The sequence below is a fragment of the Eurypyga helias genome, unplaced genomic scaffold (assembly GCF_000690775.1).
Source record: "Eurypyga helias isolate BGI_N326 unplaced genomic scaffold, ASM69077v1 scaffold6459, whole genome shotgun sequence".
Taxonomy (NCBI): Eukaryota; Metazoa; Chordata; class Aves; order Eurypygiformes; family Eurypygidae; genus Eurypyga; species Eurypyga helias.
In genome coordinates this window covers 5,158-31,055 of record NW_010271306.1, presented here as the reverse complement: position 1 = coordinate 31,055, position 25,898 = coordinate 5,158, and the positions used below count along the sequence as shown (strand labels likewise).

The 25,898-nt window shown below is 43.0% G+C and overlaps 1 protein-coding gene across 1 annotated transcript in view; it reads right to left on the bottom strand.

Annotated features, from left to right (window-relative positions):
• LOC104514944 (metastasis-associated protein MTA1-like) overlaps positions 1 to 25,898 on the bottom strand; it is a gene marked incomplete at its 5' end in the record, with an annotated part of 48,568 nt that overhangs the window by 19,586 nt on the left and 3,084 nt on the right. Inside the window, 4 exons of the mRNA XM_010158759.1 lie at positions 3,726 to 3,789; positions 3,965 to 4,091; positions 11,806 to 11,899; positions 14,108 to 14,175. Of these exons, the coding sequence (XP_010157061.1) occupies positions 3,726 to 3,789; positions 3,965 to 4,091; positions 11,806 to 11,899; positions 14,108 to 14,175 (353 nt within the window). The remainder of the gene's footprint in view (positions 1 to 3,725; positions 3,790 to 3,964; positions 4,092 to 11,805; positions 11,900 to 14,107; positions 14,176 to 25,898) is intronic.

Sequence of the window (25,898 nt, the reverse complement as noted above, 5' to 3'; positions counted from 1 at the left end):
CCTCTCTCTTGTCCTCTCCCGATCCCCCCCCCATCCTGCCGCGGGGGAGTGAGCGAGTGGCTGTGTGGGGCTTAGTTTCCAGCTGGGGTTAAGCCGTGACACAGGTTAAAAGTCACAGCTAACACTAGGCAAAATGCTGTTCTAACACCCACCCAAGTCAGCTGGAAGGGTTGTTTGAGGTTGGGTTTGGGGTGGGGGGATTCAGTTGCATCCTAAATGAATGACATTTTTGACAGAGTTGATTCCTACTCCCACAGACACCAAGGTCAATTTACGTCAACCTGCTGACAGAAGGAAGCTTCAAAGTAGAAGAAAACTCATTTATATTACTGCCGTGTAAAGAAAGCTGCTTCGCTTGCTCCCCAACACACACCAAGTTCAAGACAGTACAATATTTCTGAGGATATATTATTGCATAAATAAAACATAGGAACAGCTTTTGTCTTGCAAGCTTCCAAGTTATAAACATAGTGTTTTATTTGTTCCAGCTCCAAAATACCTAATTGTTTGACAAAGTATACGCAGTACAACGTTAATGCTCTTCAGGCACGCAGCCCAGCAAATACACAAACCAAACCCTGTAGTATACTAAGAGTGGGCCCCAAGGAAGGCCAATTCTACAGGCAATTTCTTAACAGTCTTCCTTGCCCAGGTAAAGTCATTCATTGTGGAGGGGTTTTCTCCCATGGTATTTGACTGTTAGATGCCCTGTTGCTTCTCCCTTATTGGTTATCGCTATGAATGTTCTCTACAAAGTAAACCCCGTCCTCCTCTACCAGTCTCACATCATCTTTTTCTATCTTGTACAGTTTTGTCTGGAATTAAGCAGCTTTAACAAAAGAATTAAAAGGCTCTGAGCTCTTCTCAACATAGAAAAGACAGAAGTTATGGGGCTCAAGTGTGAATACAAGACAGACTGTAATCCCCAGAGGTAATGCAACATCATTACCAAACATGGGTCTTCAAAATCCCCTGCGCTCATATTAGCTGTCAAAACTGTGTATGCCGAGTTTGCAGCAGTGAAGAAAAAGAAGGGTTTTCTCTTCATTTCAGACCCCAGAAAACACCCAACACGATTGGAAAAATTAAAATGACCTGCCAAGAGTTAAAATTAAACCACCACTTCCTACTTCTCCCAAGTGTTATACAGACACATATGCTCAGAGCTTCCCTACCCAAGCCCCTAATCCACCCGTAGCTACAGCCAAGAACCAAAGCCACTAAGGAAGTGCAGAAGAACCAGGAAAAGAAAACAGGCTCAAAGTGAAAGTACAGTACAGAAATAGTGGTTAGCTCATCACAGCTTGCAAACTTTCATGAAGTCAGTCTGGGAGGAAGGGGGGGATATATTTTAAATTATATAGAACTTTATTTTTAGGGGAGTACCAAGCAGTATCAATATTCCAGACATCTACCCAGCAGGCAAAATTCACACAAGCCTCTGGCTATATCCTAGCAGAGCAGTAAAATAGATGGTACATATAAAATAGTTGCCTGCAGAACAGGGAAATCTAATGCTTTTGCCATGACTGGATATGTTCTTCTCTGGATATCCCTGGAAATTCAGCATATACAGGTTTTCCAGTTGCCTTTTTTTACTTCTTGCTGCGATTCCTCACTCCTGCTACAAACCCAGTTTTGCCAAGCATGATAAAAAAGTCAATGCCGGTCCCCCTTCAGCCTGCTCTTCAAACATAAAGGAGCAATCTTCCTGAGGAAGATAACAGGGAGAGGATGGAAGGAGGAAAACAGAGATAACACAAATGTAATTTTCCTATACTTACTATCTCCCTAGAAATTTCTGTCTGCATGTTTAACCTCCTCTGAGGTAGGCAGCCTTGGGCTGAACACCTACTTTTAGTGGTCATAACATACGAGAAATCAAATGACAGAATTCCTAGAACTGCATAGGCTTTCTTGACAGGAGCCATGTTAATAAGAAAACCTAAAACATTCTGAAAGCAAAGAACAGATTAACAACAGGAGGGGAAGAAAAGAAACAGTTCAAAACAATACCATACACTTCTAGGAATTCACCAGGCAACATTTATCTCCTCCTCTTAATCTCTTTTCCCTCCACCCAAGCACATTTGTGTTCTTGAGCTTTTAATTTCTTCACCATCTGTCCAAGTTAGTTTGCACCACAGCAAAATACCATGCTAAGTGACAGGACACATCCAGGGAACTCTCTCATTCTGTGAAATCTCTAAGTGCCTGCTCAGTTTTAAAAATAACCCACGTCACTCATCTTGCATTTTGAGAGTTCCAAAGAAAAAAGAAACCTCTTCCTATACCTACATCAGCAACTGAGTAGTTGCATGATTAGCGGAAGCCAGCTCCCTTCTCCGTCTCAGCGTACCTACCTGTAACATTAGCAGTCATAAAAACGCATTGGGAGCACTCGAGAACAAACGCTACTTAACAGCTGGGTACTAGTAAATCTAAAATAATTTCGGTCTGATTAGCTTTTGCTTTCAAACTGGCACATCCCAAGCTGCTGCTTACAAGCATGTCTGAATACAACGGCCCTCGTTTGATGCGCTGCCATTTGGCAGCCCTGAGCAGACTCGACGTGTTTTTGGTTTCACATTCCAAAGAGAAACCCAACTATTTAGCCCCTGTGATTTGTTTAAAATTCTCTTAGACCAGAGTATCAGATTAAACCCAATCTTATGCTTAAATAAATACTAAAGAATGGTAAAAAAACATTTAAAAAGAACGCCCAACTAGGAGACAGACTACAGTATGCTCCTTGCAAAACATGACCTATTTTCTCCTTGTTTCTTAAAGGTGGCTAATGTCCGTTACCCTACTGTTTTTAATTACTAGATTTCCTCTCTTGTATAACATTTTAATGTTTTCAAATGCAAATGTAATGCTTGCAGATGTAGTCAAATAATAACATACTGAAATTCTTAGCTAATCTCTCTAAGCAAAGCTCCTGGATTGGCAAATTCCAAGGCTGTTTAACCCAGCTGGCAGCCAGAGGTCTAGCCACAATTACAGGTATATAAATACATTTAAAAGAATCACAATAGCAATTTTTAAAATCCAAAAATACCTGGAAAAGTAAACCCCAAGCTTTATATTCTGAATAGTGATTAACAGCGCAAGACAATTCAGTTTCAAGTGTTTGGTTTCAGGTACCTACAAAGAGCCAGATGGGTGAATTTCTGCAGGACTCAGAAGTTAAATGGCAGGCAGTTTTGCCAGGATCTAAGGTCTGCGGTGGCATACAAGGACTACAGGTAAATACTTTGAACAGCGAACTCAAAACCCAGCAAACTAAGCTCCTCAGAAATCCGAGGGAAGGTCAAGCTCAAACTATATTAACCTAATTTTTTGAAGATTTCAGGATGAAGCAAACCATAGGAACACAGTTTGCTGGCTAGCTCCCCCTTCTGCAGTTACTGCATCTCCCACCGCTTCATGTGGGGCGTGAGGCTCCAGGTTTGAGCTTTCAGACTGCCAGGCTAATGAGCAAGGAGGGCTCTCTCTGCGGCAGCTTACCATCACAAGGGTGTAAACAACAGGTCTGGCCTCCAGATCCACCATGTTTTATATCAGAATGAAAACTGCATGGAGCCTGAAGCCTCCCACTAACACCCAACACGCGTAGAAATGAAAGAACCACCTTCTTTTTAGAAAACTCGTGAAAAGCCAGCAGTTCTAAACTGTGCCAGAATAAACTGTTCAAGCTTGACAATTCACAAAATGGTTCATACCTCCCGTTCCAGATAGGATTTAAGGGATTCTGTCTCATTTAACAGAGTAACGCTGCATTTGCCTCTAAAAAAAAAAAAGAAACACATTTTATGAAAACACATCTTAAATGCTAATGAGATTCACAAGACGGTATTACCGAAGTCATACACAGAATTTAATCTTACACTGAAGAATACTTGAGTAGTAATAATGCCACTTGGCTTTTGAATAAAAAGCACTGGAAGAAAATAGTCATTACCTAATGTGTGTGGCTGGTAGAGATTCCAGCTGTCGTGAGAGAAACAACTCGCGATGTCGTAGCTGATGCTTCTGTTTCTCTGGTAAATCAACCATTTCTGGATTTTCCATCTCTTCTTCCATTTCTCCTAGTTAGAAAGAGACAAAAAAAAAAAATCATCAAGAACAGTGCAAATATTGATTCTGAGCCAATCAGGATGAGCTGCTCCAAAACCTTTGCTAACTAATACACATTATTTGGATTAAAAGTACCTTCATCTGAACCCTCACATTTCAGCCAACTGAACAATGAGATGATGAGTACGGATCCTTTAAATGATGCCTGGGAAGACTTGGACTGATTCACAGCTGGGATCAAAGCACTCCAGGTACACACTGGCTCACCAAGCTAAAGTCACACCAACCTGTTACAACAGACACGCTCCGAAGAGAGCTGCTCCTGGGGACCACCGCTGCTCCGTTAGGCTCGTCAGAAAGACGCTGATGCACAATGAGCCAGGCAGCAAAAGCAAAGTCTTTCCTCTTTGCCAGGCATCAGCTACCTTAGACCCTACTCCTCTTTCAGGATGTCACAGACGGTCCCACCCCGACTTCAACAGCTTTGGCAAGCAACGCCTGCTGAAAAGATTGGTTTATCTATTTAGATTATTTTATTCTCCTCACTCCAACCACAGCCGATAGATCCCAGTCACAAGATTAGCTGGAACATAACCAAGTGCCTAAGGCCAGCCTTGCAACCCGCCCTTCCCTACATCACACACGTTGGACTGCAGTACTCCCACATTCCTAAAACTTGCTTTCTTCTTCAGTGGGGATGTACCATCTCTGGCTTTGAGCGACCCAATCTCCATCCAAACAGCTTGTAAACCAATGCCGAATACATGCAATCACATCCTCACCACCACTGATCCAAAACACCTCTAGGCACCTTCCCTGTAAGAAACATATTGCATGATTTGTGTTCATTAGCAAGTATCCTGCCAATTAAGCAAGACAAAGATGTATAAGGCAAAATACTCTTGAAAAAAAGAGCCTCAAAGCTTCTCCCTGATGAAGAATTGTGACAGAAAACACCAGACTTTTTCCTTCCTCAAAAAATTAAAGCAGTTACTGTATTTTCCAAAGCCACAGGAGAAGTTTCCCAGACTGTAGTAGAATGAGCTGCAAAGTCTCATACATGAATCGTAAAACCCTAATTTTACGGCAACACTACTCTCAAAGAGCAGACTTATGCCTGCAGCTTAATTCAACACTGGCTGCCAAGACACACTCCTAGTCAGAAACACATCCAGACCCAGTTACAACTTACATACCCTTTAGTTAACTATAATACTCATAGTTATCCCTAAATAAAGCAAACAGATCTCCATTTTACAAAACCCTAAAATTGTGTTTAGTTTTAAATAGGCCACCATTACGCCAAAGGGGGTGACAAAAAATTACGTAGCCTTCATGTTCCCCACAGTTTATCACTGTTTTACTGTCCTAGAAAAAGGCCTGTGGTTTATATGCCCCTCAGGTAAGCTGCTCCAGCAAGGAAGGAAAAAAATAGCGGTGTAATTAAACCAGACTGCAAGATACAATAGCTCTTACAGCAGCACGCGCTTAGATTGCAATATTTTTCCTCGCAACTAGAACACCAAATTTACATTTGTTCCACAGTTTCACGGTTCTGCAATTTATTTACTGATGTGGATTCTGGTGTAGTTGAAAATGAATATCGTGGCTGCTGACCTACACTATAAATATACCAGCAGCAACCCACAAACAAGTCAGCGAGTTCCAAGCTAGCTTGCCTAAAAACCGACGGATACACAAATGAAAAGGCATTCATGCCTCCTCTTACACAGAATGAGAGTAGTGCACTGTACAAAGGCAGGAAGAATACCGTAAGGAGCAGCCTAAAATATGTAATAACTTCAGTATATTTAATAGACTAGAGCTTTTAAAAATTATATTTCAAAAAATAAAGATATCAACCACCATGTGCCAATCAAATCTACAAGTGAAACGGCCCAGCACAACCAAGTGCATCTCGGGAACTGCATCCCTTCAGGCTGGCTCGTCTTCCAACTGGTGTTTTATTTATGCGTCTAGCTTTTGTAACAGAATAAGGAAGGTGGGAAGCACACGTTTTCTTCTTATGCCAGCTCTGCTCTGCACAGCCTCTCAAACTGAAAAAGTGCAAAACATGTTTTCTTAAAGAGACAGACATTTTTACAGGTAACAAAAAGCTCCCCACACACAGAGATAAAACTGCCCTAGTTCCCAGACAGAGGTAGGAATATTCCAACATATTTAAAAAAAAAAAAAAGTCAATGGAACCAAGGGAAGGAGGAGACAACAGAGGGCTGGATCCAGCACAGGAACCTCTCCGCCTCACCGAAGTCACGCAAACACCGGTTTGACAAAACCGGTAACTAATACCGCCTCGCTGCCTCCGCGCAGACAGCAAAGGCGTAAGCCAGACTACAAACCACAAGAGGGGCCGGCCCAGGCCTGGGTTCCAGGACAAGCCCGGCTGCACCTCTCCCTCCTGTAGCTCAGGCACTCAAGCGCTAAGCAAAGCGGACTTCACTCTCGAGCACGGTGGCCCCTGAGGAATAAGGACTGCGGTCTTAAAAATACATAAGTATATATTAAATATGTAATATGTATATTTCAGAATATATATTTTCAGAAAGACCTGCCTGCATTTTGTACAGTACTGCAGAGCAAGCGGCAGGAGAATACAGTAGGTGCTTCACTGGGACTTCAACGCTCTCATAAAGCCTTACTTCAAAATGAATCTCTCTGCCTGATAGATGTGCTCGTGCACATTTAAAACTAAACATTTAGTCTTAACACAAACAGCAATATATCAGCTGTACAGAAATGGCCAGTGGAATGCTGCAAGGAGTGTATTAGATTAAGTATTATTTGATACGCGATGGCAGAACCATTAATAGCACATTAACAAAGCTTGAAGATGACTTATATTGGGAACATGAGAGGCAGATTGGACACAAACAGCAAGACTCATGTGAAAGCTAACATATACGGGGGAAAATAATTAAAAAGAGTAAACTTTGAGGGGGCAGGAGAGACCCTAGAGTCAGTAATTGTAATTTAAAATGACTGGGCATGTGAGATGTGAAATTAAACATCAATATTTGCTAGACACCAGAAAGAATAGCAATTTGCGATAGATCAGATTGGGCTCTCTACAACGTCAGAGGCAGAAAGCACCAGCCCTTTCTCTGCATCCTGGCTGTCGTACAAGAAGCTACATGGCAGAGTTCAGAAACACACACAGGCAAACAAGTGAGAGAAATTAGGTTTAGAAAGCACACCAGGTTGTCCAGCTTGGGAGACCGTCTGTAGTGGCAGAATTAGTTAGCATAGTTATCACAAACAAAAATGTCAAGAAAAAAGAAAAAATGGGGTCACAACATTGGGAAACAGCAAGCCAGCGCTAGTGACCTGCCCAACGGCTCCTTCAGAAGCTGGAAGACTTGGTGCTTTAACAGCGCATCCGAGCAGCTCGGAAGGACATTGCCGAAGCGTTGCATTTTGAGAAACAAACAATAAAACACCACATTCCTTATCCCAGGACCAAGGGTCTCCATCAAGCCTCAGCTTTATTAATTTTCTCTCTACCAAAAACCAGATATTGGTTCACAGCTACAGAAAAATATGGTGAAAGTTTTAACAAATAGAAATCATTACACCTTGACACTTGGGAAGGAGCTTGACATATTACCAAGACACCCCGCTACGATCCCTTCCAAAGACTTCTTGTGATCTCTTTCGCAGCTATGGCCAGTTACAGGTAGCGTTCAGAGCAGACAATTTTGGACACTTTAATCTTTCCTCACTGCACCAGCCCCAGAAGAGAAAAACCACAGTTTCCTCCTCTCGGTAACAACAGAGCCAAAGCACATTAATGAGTTCGACTCCTCTTAAATCTGCCTGTGTGGTGCTGGGAGGAAACGGAGAAGGGGGATAGAATGAAAGAAGTAAAAAACTCATCTGTGAAGCTATTGTCCACGTGCATTTAGACTGGTGCCATCTAAAATGTAATAAAACCACCCCAAACTCAACAGCCCCCCGCCTGGTTAGGCACACAGGTCTCACGCAGCTCACAGCCTGACTGAGCAGTGACACCTCACCGCAAGACATGTATTTTTAGAAGCTTTGGCACTTAGAGAACCCCGCTGCTGTGCGTGCCCGGCACCCAAAGGGCAGCTGCTGAAGACTAACCGTAAACCTGCCAAACCAGCTGGCACGAAGCACTCCGTTCTCCAACCACTACCAACCAGCCACTCGCTGCCGTACAGATCAGGATAAGCACGTGTAATGAAAACTGGTCATAAGACAGATCACACCTGTCTGGAGATGGCTGAGGGTGGATCCTTAGAAGGGAGGAGGAGCATAGGAGGGTGTACGCCTGTTGTTGGGCATCTTTACTTAATTACATGACACATTATAGAGAAACTATATAGTCACAGCATCCACCGGCAGCTTGAGGAGTGAAATGTCTTTCTTGCTTCTCTTCCACCAAGTTCTGCTGGCAATCTTGTTTGCATACATATCTATCTTAGACCACTCCAGAGTCTCGGGGCAAGAACATTCAGTCGTCTCCTACTGGCAAAGCAGGTTCAGTTCAGACACGGGTGGAGAAATTCCCCATAATAATCTGTGAGGTGATTAAAGAGGTTTATGAATAAGAGTGCTAACAATGTATGGAAGCCATTGTAAGGCTAATAGATTTATAGGACAGCTCAGACAAGCTTTATATCGTATGATAAAAATAGTAAGATCACGGATCAGGTCCAAGAATCAGGTTGCATACATCAGGTACTAATTTACAGTCACCACCTACAGAATAAGGTGCTTCCAACTCATTTCTCTTTTAAAGAGCTATGAGAAAACCCACCTCAGACGCATCCGTTTCAGATAGCTGGTGGATTATACGAGCTAAAGTGTAAGCGCCTTTTAATTTTCTTTTTTTAAACTCTGCAACATTCCTTTCCCAATCACATCTTTTTCCTTCCTTTATTGGAAGGGAAAACATATTCTGAAATACGCATATACTTTTTCCATTCATGCTCCAGCCATATCTTCCCATTACTCGGCAGTCTCACCGCACGGATCTCAACAGCAGGTCTAAAATAAAGGCATCTCAAACAGAAGCCTGTGTGAATCCAGAGATGTCCGCAGCCAGAAAGCTCCATTAATCAGCTGAACAAAGGCAGTTAAAAGATCGGCGATGCAGATACGTACATCTACTGCAAATGCATCAAAATGAGGCAACAGGAGGCTTTATGGAAATGAACTCCAAGTCGGGGACAGTGTTGAGTATCTCTGCTAGAATCTTAACATCCAGTACATTTAATTTCATTATATCATGCCGGACGTAGATATTCTTTTCAGAGTAAAGAACAAATGGCTGTCCAAAAGCTAAATTTTACTCCCTTCTCCCTCCTTAAGGGGAACGGAAGCCACACAACAGCACACCTATCTAAATAAATGGAAGTCATTTAGCAGCAATTTTATTCTGCACCAGAAAGAATCATACTGGGAAAAATGTTAGTTACTAATGAAATTTATACTAAGAGACAGCCTGAGTTGTCTCTGGTGGCTCTGTTAATAGGATTGTGCTACAGGAGAATCTTCCTTTCTTTCAATCACACATGAATCCAAACAATGAATTATTTGTTTGCATGAAAAAACCCTTAAATTTCTTATCACAAAAAGAAATCAGCCTCAGCAGGTACAAAGAGCATTTATACGGGTTCAAATATACTTAATTTTCAGCCTTAGACACATGTTTCTTTGCATCATTCCTACCTGCTTCCTTACTAAATGTAGTGAAGTGAGACACAGATGCAGGAATCAATAGTCGTGTTGTTTATGGTGAAGCTCCTATTAAGCTTCAGTATTCTCGGATAAAATGAGTGCCGCTGCACTGAAGAGATATCAAAACAGCTCTGCAACACAGCCAAATCTCAGCTCAATGCCCTGTGAATTTTTTTTCCCAAGGTATGGTTGCAAAGAAGGGACTTATTTGGACTTGAATCTACCACAGAAAATATTCAGATGTATCAATAAGGGGCTAGTTCTGCCGCATGTTTTCCCTGATGACGATACAGCACGACATTATATTCACTGTGAAAACTGAATATCTGATGTAATCCCCGTGCAGCACAACTGTGTAGATCTGTGTTACATATACATCACAGCCTATTCATACATACACCCAGAAGCACATTAAAAGGCAATGATGCTTGGCAGCTCAATCATGACTTTGACGTGCCCAGATCCGGCTGCTTCTTTTTCATTTCTGCGTGTGCCTACAAGAAAGCCTTGAATCACACGGCTTGATATGGCTGGTCCGTGCTTTTTCCTAAATTTTAAGCAACCTGAAGAGCCACATCTCACACTCCATTGTTTATAAGCAAACTCCACCTCCTTACCCTTTTTCTCCCTTTCAACATGTCTGTTTGGGTAAGTGTTCTGTTAGGGTCGTGCCCGTCGCCTCGCGGGGATGGGATGAGAGGGATGCTGAACTGGCAGAGGAAGGTGTAGTACACCTACAGCTCATCCTCACTGGCAACTAGAACAGAGTCAAACAGCCTGGAAGCACCCCAGATAAAGCACCCAACACGTAATATGCTGCACTCTCTCTCCCCTTGAGAGTTAGTGCACCATGCTCACCCCCTTCTGAGTTCAGGAAGCACAGCTCTACAGCAGCTTCTCAGGCATTTCGTGTAGGTTTTTTTAAAGAAAGAATAAATATTTAAATTATTATTTTGCAATACCTTGCCTTACAGGTTTACACAGGGAAATTTCTAATCTATACTGACCCATAACTACTTTTTATACACGCTTTTCAGAATTTTAAGACTATTTCTATAACTGAAAGAGAACTGTAACACCAAATTTTGTTTAGAAATAAGCTTCCATCTCTCCTCAGCTAGGGATCTCGCATGCCTCCCACCTCCTTGGCAGGAGTACATGCCAACCTAAGTTAACACAATATTCTGTAAAACAATACAAGTCCAGAAATCAGTTACGCAACGCGTACGGGCAAAGGAGGACGAAGGAAGGTAGCAGGAACAACCCCCTACATTCTGTAACAGTTTAGCTGCATGTTTACTTTTTTTAAAATCAGAAAGTACGGTACTCTAAAAAGAAGTTAGTTTTCAAGTCTCCTCTCAGCCTAGATGTTATTTTTTTCCTAACAAAAGGACTTGCAGTACTCAAAATAGTGACAGGATGTCCTAAAGTTCAGTGTTTTAAAAAATGCATTTACTGAGCATGTTCAACCAAAAGCTAGCTCCCTATAAAAAATATTACTAATTTTGAAATGCAAAGAGAATTCCTGTTAGCCGAGTTTCAAGCTGGCCATGTTTCAAATCGCTTTCCTATGATCAGACTACTTCATTTACTCAAAGTTTGAGGTTTTGGGGTTTTTTAATCTGTTAACCAAACCAACTCATTCATGAGCAGTACTACATGAGACAGGGAGAAAACTTTTCTTCATCCCCAGAATTAAGACATTCACTTCTATGAAGCAAATTAAGTCACCTTCATTCAGCCATAACTGAAAGATTCTATCCTGTCCCTACTATGATAACCAAACCATACATGAAATAAGGTTTTAAAATGCTTAAAGGGTGACCAAGACCAAGAAAGAGAGAGAGAAAAGTCAGCCAAACAAGTAATGCAGTTTGCTAAAGATGAGTAGGGAAACAGGACATCAAAAAATAATAATATTGACACATGTAACTGCAATATCAAAGTTGTATCAAAGTCTGGCAATTTTGTGTAGAAGCATTTGAACACGAACAAGCTTACTTGCATGTTTGTCTGCCAATACAATAAGTGTACTCGATATGTCTCTTCTTCTGTAGAAACAAACCACCTTTGCTTCCACATTACCATTGGCAGTCTGAAACAAGAAAGAAGAAAAAAAAAGAGCACAAATCAAGAACTGAACCATACACGCAGAACTAGAAAACTTCAAAAGAATTTGGAATTTTGCACCAGAGCTTCATAGCATCATCACTTTTTAGCACCCTCCAGCTGCACACACAAAATCTGGTGTGATCCATTCATTCCAGGGTATGGAAACAGATCCTAGCCTTTCCCTCCTTATTGCTTCTGCGGGATCACCGTTTTTAGCAGCTACAGATGTTTCAAGGGGTGAGAAAAAACACTTACCTGCAGTTACATTATAACAAGCCACTTCGCTACTTTTCAGGGGATGCCTACATTCATTAGAATTCAAAAGTGTCTTTAAAATCCTAATAAAAATAACTGTGAAATAGAACAACAGAATTCAGGTTTGGGCTGTTGTCCAAACTCTGTAGGACAGTAGGAAAGCAAGAAAGAACCCAGCCATTATTACTTTCACAAAAGAAATCACGAGGTTTTCTTTCTCTGACAGCACTGGTAAGCTAAACAATGACTAACACAAAAAAAGCCACTCCTAAAGGAGAACCAAGGAAGCTGCACCAGGCAATAAATTCTACACCAGTGACAACATACATAAAAGTCTGAATTTCTGAAAGGTTTGGGTTTGTTTTTTTTCCTTAAAACTCTTAAAATGAGATAGGTCATGAGTCTCTTATAAGATGGTATCTGCCAAACTGTGGAACTGGCTTTACACAAGTGCCAGGGGAAATACACCTACTGGTTTGTTACAGCCCCACCAATCTGCTGCCTCTAAAACAAATGAACAAGTAATGACAGTGTAACTGGAAAAAGCTGTATCTTCTATAATACCTGTTTTTCTAACACAGAAAAAAAAAAATCAGACAATACATACAGGCAAATATATCCCCTTGCAGCCTATCAGTTTTTGGTACAGAGCCTGCAGAATTTCAGAATTAATTAATTCAGAACTTAGTATTTTAGTTCCTCAAAATTCAAAAGGCAGGAACCACCTTGTTACAACACGACAGCTACAAGGTGGAACTACCCATTCCATTTAATTGACCAGGCTTCACTTACACGCAGCGGGAAAAAAGGCAAGACAAGATGATCATTTTCAACCTGAAAGACCCATTTCAAAGAGAAGGTCAGAGAAATGACAGCACACACAAGAGGTGCACTAAGATGAGACCTTAGATGTAGGCTGAAAGTTCTTCCTACAAAGTGGGGGGAAGAATCAGGAGGGAAAGCAGAGGGGAAAACAACACTTTCCTAGAAAGTTATCAACAAATCTGTACCCTGTAACTGATGGAATACAGCTATTGATACCGCACGGCTATGGACCCAGTGGGAATATTTTAGGAATTCACTTTTCCTCCCTTAACAGAATGGCGACAAAGCATTTCTGCAGAAGGACCTCCACCAAAAAGAAGGTGTTAAAAGCATGTCCCAGCCTTCAGGTTCTTCATTTGTCATTATACTGATAGATTTTCTCTTCCAAGTAACTGTTTTGGAACGACATGTTTTTCTGGAGCTGAAGAGAAAGCCCTAATTTTAGTCAGTTAATTTAAATCCAAATCCAAAACAGCAATGTTGCATTCCTTCTGCATGGGCCTGCAATGGGCATGCTGGTACTAAACTTGAGAAAGTGGCATGTTTAGGACACAGCTAATGGCTTTGGAAGAGTCTTCCCTCCTTAACTTGGTAAAATTTTAACATTGAGGACTCTAGCTGGTTTCCCACATACAAGCCATCATGCTTCCCTTCTAGATCCAACAAAAGGGAAATTTGACATATGAAGTAATACACTGGCCAAAAGGACAACCAGCACAAAGTCTGAGGAAGCAGATAAGAGCTTCCTGCTGAGCATGAGGATGTGATGGGTCCTCCCCCAAGAAGAGTCAAATTACAAAACTCTCCATCCTCTAAGCAAACTCTCACCTTATCTTCATACCCCATGATCCTGGCACAGAACTGAATAAATCTCCTGCCCTCCAGGTGGGCATGATCACCATGAGCATGACCTACCCTTGACACTCACTCCTTCCATGCCACAGGAGAACAACCTAACAGGTCTCAAAGCATTCCAGAAAAGTATCAGAACAACAGTATTTTTAAGGTTCTAATTACCAAAAAACTGCTAAAGGATTGTTTTGATTTTAATCAAATCATACAGATCATAAATTCAATTAACTTCCAAGACTTGACAGAAAAAGTTGTTTACCTTATTGAGCTCTTCTATTCTCCGTATCAAATATGGGTTACTTGAAGAGTTTTCAAAGTAGACATAATCTGACAAAAAACAAACAAAAAATAGTTTAAAGTATAAACTGCTAAAAAATCGAACCAAACCCTCACATACATGCCTGTAAAAGACACCATACCCCATCTATTTCTTAGCACAAGCACTATTTCCAATGTTCCTACTAAAACCAGGATTTTAAGTGAGGAAATACAAAATCCATGCCAGTATAAGAAAGAAGTATTAGTGCAAGCTTTAGGCCATAAACTCACTTTCAAAAAATAAAAAAAAATTGAGCCCTACTGTCAGCCTGGAAAGCATATGATCTTCCTTCTCTCTCTGATCAGATTATTTCCACTTTGATCACACAGTTTTTTTTAACTTGCTTCCACTTCTTTCTTCTCAAAATCCAGCTACTTCTCACCAGCAATATGCAATCTTTCCTCTTCCCCTCCAGCTCAGCTTCAAAGTACTGCCCATTTATTTGGAACACAAATAGTTTCTTTCTCTTAGCTTTTTTCTCTACTTACAGGTCTTTTACACCTATATCACCCCAGAATATCCTCAACAAAACTCCATATGGTAAGCCAAACAGGTCAATAATACTAATTTCCAAGCAGAGTAAACATCTTAAGTTACAGGAAAGAAAAGTTCTCTACCCAAGGTAGAGACTTTAAAAATTAAAAAAAAAAAAAAATCAGAGAAGAATCAAGGAGTGCCACGTTGATCTGATCTGATGTTACTGAGCTCCAAGCTTATATATTGCTTTTTACAGGTAAGGAAACAGCAGCTCAAGAGGACTTAGATTTTGTTTCCCAATACTCCAGAAGCTAAATCTTAAACCTTAAGTGAGGCAGGAAGAGGGCTGACGTCACCTCCCGGCCTCAGCTACCTACCCTGGGATGCAGACCTTGAGTGTTACAGATTTCTCTTACCCGGATCCCACAGCCATTCCTCCCAAGACCATCTACTACATTTAAGACAATTTCCCGGCCCGTCTGTGTTTGGAGCAAAATGCCCATAGCCCCTGGGCATGACTCAGGTCATGGCAGCAACCCATTAGCACAAGGCTCCACCACTGAATGGGCATTTAGCAGTGCTAGTCTTCTGTAAATAGGGACAACTGCTGAAGCTGTTAGCCTCAATCTCCCTGGAATGCTTGTTCAGAGGACAGTGGGAATCAGATAGTTCCCTCCTCCCCAGCACAGAGGAAGGAAGACAGCCTGCAGGGCCTCTGGTCCTCCAAAGCTGCAGCCCGAGCCCCTCTGTAACACTACTCAAGCTCCAGACAGGTGTTTTCAGACTGTGGCGTACAGCTCTTCCTAGCCGTGGGTCTCCTGGAGTCAACCAGCCAGGTTACTTGCAGGGTGACAGGAGCAGCGAGCCCTGGGCAACCTGCAGCCCTCACTAACTACAGACAGCTCAGTTGCCTTCACGTCCCCTCAACAGGGCTGAGCTGCCCCAGGAGAGCCAAGACAAGACAAGAATCCCAAGGGTTACAATCCCAAGAGTGGAAATTTCCCAAAGTTTTGTTTTTCCCAAAAACCCCAAACGTGTCATAGGCTGCCAGCTGCAGAGACACCTTGACAACGAAGCCTCAACAGGGTCTCCAAGTGGTGAGCGATGCGGTTGCAATGCCCCTACTCCGTGTGCATCCTGGCTTACCCAACCACACCTCGTGTAACCAGGGCTAACACAGCATACAAATACTACACCCAATTGTTTGTATTCCTCTGCATTCTGTGCTCCAGACCTCACAGGCTGACCATCAGCCACCTTCCCGCACAGTAACACGCGTCGGAGCGACTCCAAAACTTTCTTCCTGACAGCAGGAGTCGGTTCATCTCAAATGTCACTTCCCTGCAGGTGTCAGGCTGAAAAACGATCTCGTCTAAGAAATTCAGACTGGACATCTGGTTTGTAGAAAAACAAAGTTCCTAGAAATGGTTAAAACACCCCAAGTGACCAGATCCTAACTGCAGCACACCAAACGGGAAACATCACTATGGTTAACTCCACCAGAAGTCACAAAACCCAACAGGTATTCGGCAGCTCCAGCAATTTCGGGATCAGCAGAGTAAAGAGAAACCTTTTCTCTCACAGCAGCACCACCCAGGGCCTACAAGGGTGATGCAGTGGAAGACATGGGAGCCTCAAGGTGCCTCCAGCCTCACCGACCACCTCAAGGCTCCATCACCTGAAGAAGGGAGGAGGTTTTTCCCTGCACCTCTCCCACCATTCCCAAAACAACCAGCTACCCCTCACTCCAGGGACTGTGGCTGAGGCAGACGCAAAAATCCTACATTTGTGAACACTGTGACTGAAAATTAAAAATAAAGGAAGTATCAATGTCTGTCTTGAAAATAGAACCTTGTCTTTAACTCCATGGGTTTCAGGTGACCGGTAAAATTTGCATAGTTCACCTAATTTTTCTAACCTTTTTTTGCATATATATTCTCACAGTCATGTTTTCTACCTCAAGTGAACATTAACTCCATTTTCATGTAACTACATTTAATTGTAAAACCTGTCATGGAGTAAACGAAAGTTTATCACAAATGAATGTTTTCCCAAAGGACAGCTCTTGGTTACATCCAGGTTTTGAACAATAAGACCCCCAAAACGTTGTTTTGCTCAGCAGGAGGAACATCCCCAAACCCATACTCCATGATCAGTAACTGCCAAGGAAGCTTGCACGGGCCAGCCGGCGGAAAGGCAGAAGCAAGGCCATCCCACGGGATGCTTAGGAGCCATCGGAGGGGTGCAGAGTTTGACCAAACGCTCCATGACTTCAGTCACAAACGCACAGCCCAGTACACCTCATCCATGTCTTAGACTAATCCCACAAGCATGCTAAGCATTTCACCAGTAGCTACGCAACTAATGGAGACCTATTTCCCATTACTCAAATTACCTGGAAAAGGGCTTCTTCCTCTCTGCAAGTAACACAGAGCCCTCAGCAAATCACATAAAACCAAGTGAGCAGATCAGAGGGGAGTAATTTGCATTTTTCATAGACATTTTAACTACTTTAACTAAAATTAAAATGCTATCCTGCACAGACAAGTGCTCGAGTTACTCACTGTTCCACCCATACAGCGGAATTTTAAATTCAACAAGCTACTCTCCCAAGCGATGCTTTAGGAGAAAGCACTCCTCAAACCGTTCCAAAAGCAACACCACCAGCAAAGGCTGGTTTAAAGGAGCTACACCACCGTACTCCACTGACCTCTGCACTCCAAAACACCTTGTCCCTTTAGCAACGCTTTCGTCATCTCCAGCTTCCTCCCATGCCGCGGAAGCGCGTCCTTCTCATACTGCCTACTCAGCTAAAAGTATTCCCAGTTTGCTCTCAGGACAGTACACACACACACATTGGATAACCAAAACCCTCTGCAGACTCCCAACAATCCAGTTGTCTCCTGCGTGTGTACAGCTGCCAGCCTCTGTGCCCCAGGCTAAAAGAGAGGATGAGGAAGGGGGCAGAATTAACAAACCCCTATACAACAGGAAGATACAGATCTTGGCTCCTACCGCAGAACAGGAAGGAAAGAGTACACTAGAAAAAAAACTAAGGCCTAGGGAGTGAAAAGTAGAGCCTGATAGCAAGTAAACAACAAGACAGACCCTTCAGATACAACAGACTGCCCATCCTTGCTAATTTATGGGCTCTGCTCTCTGCTCTGCACCCCACGGCTCCTCACAAACAGCACCCACGGTAAACACAAAGCCCAACCTCACACTCAAAGGTTGGAGACTCGATCCCATACCTTCAAAAACGCTTGCAGCTTAAACTCACAATCCTCAAATTAATCAGCCATGCATCCTCATCACGACTGTAATTAACAGCATCACCCATGCACATACCACAAGACAGTAAGGACCATCACAAGTACCACCGCCTTCTGACTCAAACTCAGGATGTGTTTTTCCTCTTGCCTGTGCTGTTACAGAGCAGTACCCGCACACATAAATCAACCCAAAAAGCCTTTATATCCCGTAGTATTTTTTTTTTATGAAGCTGACAACACGCACAACTTACTAGAAAGCAATGCTGTATCACACAGGTACCGACCTGCTAGAACACAGACGCAAGCACACTTGCAACAGTACAGCAGCTCAAACTAGAAGGGCAGCCTGGAGACCACAAAAGATGGAAGTTTTCCACAAAGGCAAGAAAATAACTGTTCTCAATTAGCAATAAACATAACGGACTTTCTTTTTGCTCTCACATGCTTTTAAGACATTACTGCAAAATTCATTCCCCCTCTGCCCTCCTCATGTCAGCTGTTAAATCTAAAGCGGTCCAGTCCATGGAAAAGAAAATCAGGAGGTGGTACCACAAAAGAACGAACACTCAGTGTCTAGAGGTCACATATTTATAAGATTAGACATGTCTGAGCTACCTAATAACCTTATGGGCTTTTAGGTGGTGAGGTTGCAAAAATGCCCAAAAGTATTTTTATCCTCCCCAACTTACATTTGCCTTTCAAGCTACAAGTGCTTGCTGAGGACTGACCTCGCCGAGCGCTCCCTACCTGACCCCCCCAAAAGCCTGACACACTGCGCACCGCCTTAGCCTACGGATGTGCTCGGGACACCAGGGAGGCTGAAGCTTTCCTCTTCCCACACGCACTACGCTGTTGGGTAGGATGTGAATTTCCAGTGATAAAGTAGTATTTCCCCTGCCCAATCCACAAAGCTGCTGCCCTGAATTGAAGATGAGCACCACGAGAGTGCATAAACTTATGATGACCTGCTTACCTTATGACTTATCTTACGGGAAATACACGTCTCCTCATACCCTGGATTTGCAATTCAATTTTGGGCCAGTTTCTTTCGGTAAGCTCCAGTTTTCAAATTATTCAGCAGCTTGGTCCTGAAACTGTCAATCACTGCACATTTTGGATTATACACTCCAGGTCTACTTTCTTGAGAGAGAAGAGGCTGGAGAGACTAACACTGTTTTCAGCCTACAAGTGAAGCAGCCTCACCTGGCAGAGCCCAGGTCCCAGTGCCTTCTGGCTGTTCAAAAAAGCAGCCTCGCTCACAGCAGCTGTCACCTGATGAAATGTTTACTTACAGAACAGATAGAGTTTCAACACAGAAAGCCTTACCAGCACAATATTTTCGTTACCAGAAAAACAAAACCGAAACAACTGTTTTGTGGCTGAAAGAATTCTGAGGTCCAATACACCCAAAAGTATACATGAGCCAGGTATTTACAATTAGTGCCTTTCACGGCACTAATACTTCACAATACTTCAACAAAGGTATTAAAGATTTACTGTCAGCACAAGTTCAATTCATATTTACTGGGTAGCAGTATTTGTGGCCACTACATGCACAGGATACGTGCTGCCTTGTCAACTCCCCTACCTGAGGAGTGGAAATGGAGCGGAAATGGAGCAACAACCCAAGCACACAAGCATCTGAATTAGTCGTTCAGTGAGGGACATGGCAAAAGCAAGCATCATCTCCTGCAGAAACCTCCACTTCATCACTCAATTTAGTAGGGATAGTTTGGGGTACCCCAGTTAAATCAAACTAACTGTTTTTCTGTGACCAAGTCAAAAGGCTTGCGAGGATAGAGATCAAAAGAAATAACCCTTGACTGAAACCTTTAACCTCGGTCTCAAAAGGGACCATGCTCGTGAGAAGAATCCACTGCTCACAACGTGCTCCCAAGCTTAGCTGCCTGGTCTCAGTAAAAAGACTCAGCCACAGCAAAACAGGGAAAAATGATCTAAGCGACCAGTTCTCACTGCTGAAGCAGAAAGCCTTGTTTTCACCAACGGATCAAGATTAACACACCACCGCACCACTTCCTTAAGCCCAAAGCCTGCAGTAAACTTCCTAGACATAAATTAGCAACGACAGCCCAATGTGGTGCATGTACGTCCACCCAGAACAGCGACTACCCCGTCTCTAAGCACACAGGAAAAACAGTCCCAAAGACAAGGCTTCCTCGGCGAGGAAGGCTGCCACCCTCAAGGGCTGCCAGTCACAGGACCCAGCAGGCTCTGGCCATCAGTCAAATGGTTTAGGTCACCATCAGGTCTACAGACGTGGCAAACCCCATTCAATGAGGGTGGGATGTGAGGGGAGCTCCTCGCACAGTGATACACAGCCACATTCTCCTGGTGTACTTGCAGCTTTAGAGTGGAGCCAGAAAACACAAAGGAACTGCTGCGGCCCTACCCTTCCCTTTACGGTTTCCTACTTCAGCCTGGCAGTAAGTCTTCACTTAGGAGTTTCTACAGCACAACTCCTCTGCTAGCTCCATCGCTTTCCAGCTTCAGTAGAAGCTCAGAGTTGGCCTACACAGGGAGTTAGATGAGCACACTCCCTCCAAAACAGCGGTTATGTCTAGTTAATTACATGTTGAAATTATATGTACAGAAAATCTTAATTACAAAACAGCATTGTAAATTATGTAAAATGTTTGTTTCTCCCACAAGACCAGCCCTTACAACGGGAAGCTGCTTTTACCCCCCATGGGGGGTGCCTGTACAATCCTGAATCTATAGGGATGTACTGGGAATACCCTAGATATTAAAAACCAAATACATCATCGTGACGCCCATGTGGCAAACCTCTCCACATTCTATCAGCTCATGTAATATACTGTAAAACTTCTAAAAAAGTGAATTTATAGATGCACATACACAAGGATACGCAGTATGTTCAGCTCAACTTCCCCTTTCCACCCCTTCTCCAAGAAAAGCAACATGACTTGAAAGGACCCTGGAGCTGTAAAGTGAAGAGTCCGGATACAGGCGAGGAAAGGACAACTCAGTTTCATTTAATAAACTAAAGCCTTGCTAGCGACAATCAAATTCCAAGCATGCATCTACACACAGACGCATGGAGAAGTGCCGTTCAAGACTGCTTTGTACTAAAGGAAGTTCAGCCTCACTTATTCAAAACACATGGCAGAAGTCCATGTTCTCCGTTTCATACCAGCTTCTACTCTTATTTTCAATAATAAAACATAGAGCAAGATGCCATTCCAGCCACCAGCAGTGAGAAGGGGAAAAAAAGTGGGAAATGGATAAATGTACATGTGAGAAACCCTTGTACTTTCTGCGAAGCACATGCAGCCATACAAAAATGGGTAGAAGCTGATAATCAGTGCAAATATCAATACCTTATTTTATCATACTTTAACTCAGAGTCAGCATGCTTGCAAGGAACAGATAGTTGATATTCCTGAGTTTGTTAATTCACCTCTTTCTAACAGCACAACTCTTATTTCTAAAGGTGGGTTGCCCTGGAGAATGTGATCAAAGCCATGAACACAAAGAAATAGGAATAGACACATCCTTGCCTTAAAAATTCCCAAACTGTAAAATGCTCAGGAAACAAGGATTAACTACACATTCATATGGTACACAAAATGTTCACATTCCATTTTCTTCCACATGTGCAGAATTTGTATCTAGAAAGGGACAGCCAAAACAACCTGGCTGTTTTGAGATTTAACCTACATGTCAGACTTTCTGACTTGCCCCCAAATATCCAGGTTCAATATTCACCAAACTGTAACCCTAAAGTATAAACAACTCATGGCAAGGCCCATGTAACAGGTCTATGCACAGGTCTACAAAAAAGCTGATAGAAACTTTATCACTCAAGCTCTTCTCAAGTAGTACGAGATACTACCAAAAAAACCCCCACACACCAAAACCAAACACACCCAAAACCAAACCTCTGAAGGACCTGTAATGGCAACAAACTAAAACTCAAATATCTACCACACAGAGCTCTTCTCAAGCTAAGAAATATTCTCTACGTTTTCAGAGTTAATGACATCCAACTTGCTTGGACAAATTGACAGTTGCTTCATCCAGTTGAACTCCGAAACATTAAGGGATTTGGAACTTCCCAAAGGTGTTCTTTGTTTTCTATCATGTCAAAGGGGGGAAGAAAAATTCCTGTCCAGCTACCTCGTATAATTATTTTTGCCTGATTCTTAGTGAAACGAGGTTTATGCAACTCCATTATCCATGTGTTAACTCTTCCCCATTAACTCCTGAACCCTCTGTTTGATTTAAAACATTTCACAGAGGGACAGAAGTCTCAAAGACAATTAAGTTCTGGTCACTGTTCCCTACCTTAAACACAGAGATAGTAAAACTACGAGTGAGAAAGCTAAGATGATTAGAGATATGAAATGGTTCCCATTTCTGAAACAATTAACAGGCTAGGTTTGAGAGCAAATCACTGGAGATTCTGCAATGTTTGGGGGAATTATCATAAAGTTCTTGCTTTTCCCTCCCTCCCAACACCTCTGTTGTCAGTGTTGGTCAGGGCAGGTCCTGGGCTCGATTAACTTGTGATTCATCAGGGCCAAGGGTGTTCCAAAACGTCAGCCCTCTCTGCCAGGGAAGGAGGTCTGTACTCTGCCTAGTAGCAACAATCTAGAGACTCGAGATCTCCGCTCTGGACGAGGCAGAGAGCTCACACGTACACTACCTTTCCCAGCAGAAGTGCAGAATTACAAAGGAGTGGGAGTAGAAGCGTAAGAGCCACTTCAGGGAATAACAAACATGAATTTAGATAGCCAAGGTCCTTTTTTCTGTTCCTCACAGCACTAGTGGCTGTTTTCAGCTGCAGAAGATTGGTGGGAAAAACCAAAGGACAGCAATCTGCTGGTGCTTGTGAAAAAGAAGTTGTGGGTGTCAGCTGTGCTTCCTGGGTCACTCTCCTTCGACAAGAACTATGCCATGCTGAAGTAACTGCTCCTGGGGATGCCAGCTGAAAGGTAAGGGAGGGAGACTGTGTACAAAACAAGACTTGAGAATTTGGGAGAATCCTGGAAATAAAATTAAGCTTCCAAAGTGCTGCCCTGAGGATAAAGAAGCAATTCTGCTCCTAAAAATCAATTATATGGCAGTACAAGGAAACCTATTTCAATTAATCCACTCCCAATATCCCAGCTGTAACTGAGGCACATTTGCATGTGTCTCTCACCCTTCAGGTTCACTGTCAGCTCCCTCCAGGACAAGCATACACTAAATATTCCTGGAGAACCACTTTTTCTTCTCTGGCTTACAGCAGCTATTTAAGCATGATTTGAAGCCCTTTGGACACAAAGCCTGTTCTGTATTACTGCTTCTGCCACTCCGGTTCCCAAGGATGGACCTACACAAACATCTTTTGCAGTGGCAAAGTTGGGAGCATACATGATTTCAGCTGCGCCAGAACCACTCTTCGTGGGACAACGCCATGAAGCAGCTCAGTGGAGATAGTCCAGGCTGAAAAACAAAAGCCAGGTGGGTTGTAAGGGAAGACCAGGATGGTCTCATTTATAGAAGAGCCACAGAAACACTTGAGCAGATGGAGAAACCAGTAAGAAGAGAACTCTTAAAATCAGATGGGGGTATGTTGGAGGAGGGGGCATGGGAGAGAAGTATCCTCAAACTGAACACTAACATTCCTCTTCTTCAGCCGCCAAGAGAACAGCCTGTTCTGTGCAATTCTCAGTGCTAAGGACAGATAAGGAAAAACATTATTTTCCAAAAGATACTTCGGCAGCGCAGAGGATGACAAGAAATCAGCTTCATGTTCCCTGCAAGCATGCCGAGAGTTGCAAAACTAGAACCTCTGAAGTATTCGGACACCAAGTCTGGTATCACCCTCAAGAAAACCAAAAGAACAACAAAAAGTTGTGGAGCTTTTTTGTTTGGGTTTGTACATTGAAGAGCCATCTTTGACTTGGGTTAGTCAACATCAATTAACCGTTCAGGCCACGGTATGACTGTATATTGAGCCGAGGAGTGGGGGTTTCGGTGCTCAATCAAAAACATCACGGCTTCACAATGTAAACCAGGGATGAACTATAAACTCCTGCCACAGTTTTGCAGATGTTTCTTCAAACACGAGTGCCAGTGAAGCTGATTCATCCCCCACCCTCTCATTCCACCCCCTCAAGTTGTGACACTTCTCCCTGGATGGGAGGAGGCAGGCACACACGTGGTAAACCTGATTAGGAACTCACCCGGGTCAAAAAACTCTCCCAATCCCCTGACCCGCTTCTCTGCACAGTCACGCCGAGCTGTGGAAGCCCAGCTAAAGGAAGCAACGTGAGGACGGTAACAAGTATCTGCGAGCAGGCGCTGCTAAAATTGAAAGAAACATCCATAAAAACTTTGGCTTGGCTGGTTCAAATTCGCTCGGATGTTGACAACTTAACCCTGTAAGGACAAGCTCTGTGCTAAATCGGAAATCATCCGCTCCCACCGCGCTACATTTATCCTTGGTCAAATAGCGTCACTCCTCCTCCAACTTGCACAAAAGCACGAAGTCCCTGAATTAACCAGAGACCACATCATGTGCAATTTAACAGAAACATGACCACAGGCCACATCTGACACAGTTCACGAGTGGTGATGTGGCAACGCACGGAGCCCGAGCTGTGAAATCCCAGGCACCGCCAAGACTAAACAGCTTGCAAGTAGCACACGAGTAAAAGCCTGGAGAAGCCTACATTTTTTTCTTTAGCTTGCAGACTCACTTTAAAGCTGCCAACCAACTTCTTCGCTTTACTTCATTGATCAACGTCAAGTAAGAATTGTTTCAGGAACACTCCTCCTTCCTAAAGGGGATCAAGCCAAAGACCTGGAAAAGGAGGACGTGTGTGCATGCTTCCTTCTGGGCTGGGCTACACATCACTGGTACTTCACAGGTCCTTCCCCTGAAGGCCATTCATCCGCCTCCTCACTGCAGCAAGCAGAACCTGAGGTTTAGTTCAGTGACATACCAAAACCAAACAGATGTTGAATTCTGCATGAGACCATGAAGAAAACCTCATTCTTCAAGACTTGAGCCCTCCCTTATGGCTTAAGGGGATAAGGAGCTGAGGAAGCCTTCACGTTTCTCAAAGGACACATCACTCACATCTCACAGGCACGGATGTACCTAAAGGACAAGCCCCACGCTGGCACTAACTGAGGTGTGGATCGGGAGCTTTGCTGGAGAGGACTCCTCCGCTCGCTCAGGCCCAGGTGTCACCAACCAGCAGGGCTTGTAAGCAAACACAGACATTCTTCACGGAGGCCAAGCTGAAATCTCAAGGGGTTTTCGTGATGCAAACAAGTAAATCAGAAGTACACACGCTACTTCGCTAAGAGTTATTTCCATGCGCCTCGAGGCATCAAATTGTGTTCAATCCACCAAGAATGATCCAAAAAGACTGTGCAGGAAGTGCAGGAGAAGACTAGGCACTTCCTGAATCTTACAAAAAGAACGCTTTCGTCCTTAAATTCATCTTAGGCTTTACTGGATATTTAAAGAAAACTTGTGAAATATATGAACATAAAAAGGTTGCCAGATATATTTAAAGCTTAAATTTTTTTTATGTCTGGATATCCAGCAGGAACTCTGAGGACATCACAATGTGTTAACCTCCAGAAACAGCTGTATCCATATCCTAGTGGACATGAGAAACTTGCCATCTGTGATGGAGAGCAAATGAAATTCTTCATCTAAGCACAAGGGTTCAACTCCCTTTGAACTGTGGCATAACAAAGTTCCTTTTAGAAGAAGAAGGTTGTGTCTTTTTTAATTATCCAGCAGGAACTCTGAGGACATCACAATGTGTTAACCTCCAGAAACAGCTGTATCCATATCCTAGTGGACATGAGAAACTTGCCATCTGTGATGGAGAGCAAATGAAATTCTTCATCTAAGCACAAGGGTTCAACTCCCTTTGAACTGTGGCATAACAAAGTTCCTTTTAGAAGAAGAAGGTTGTGTCTTTTTTAATGTG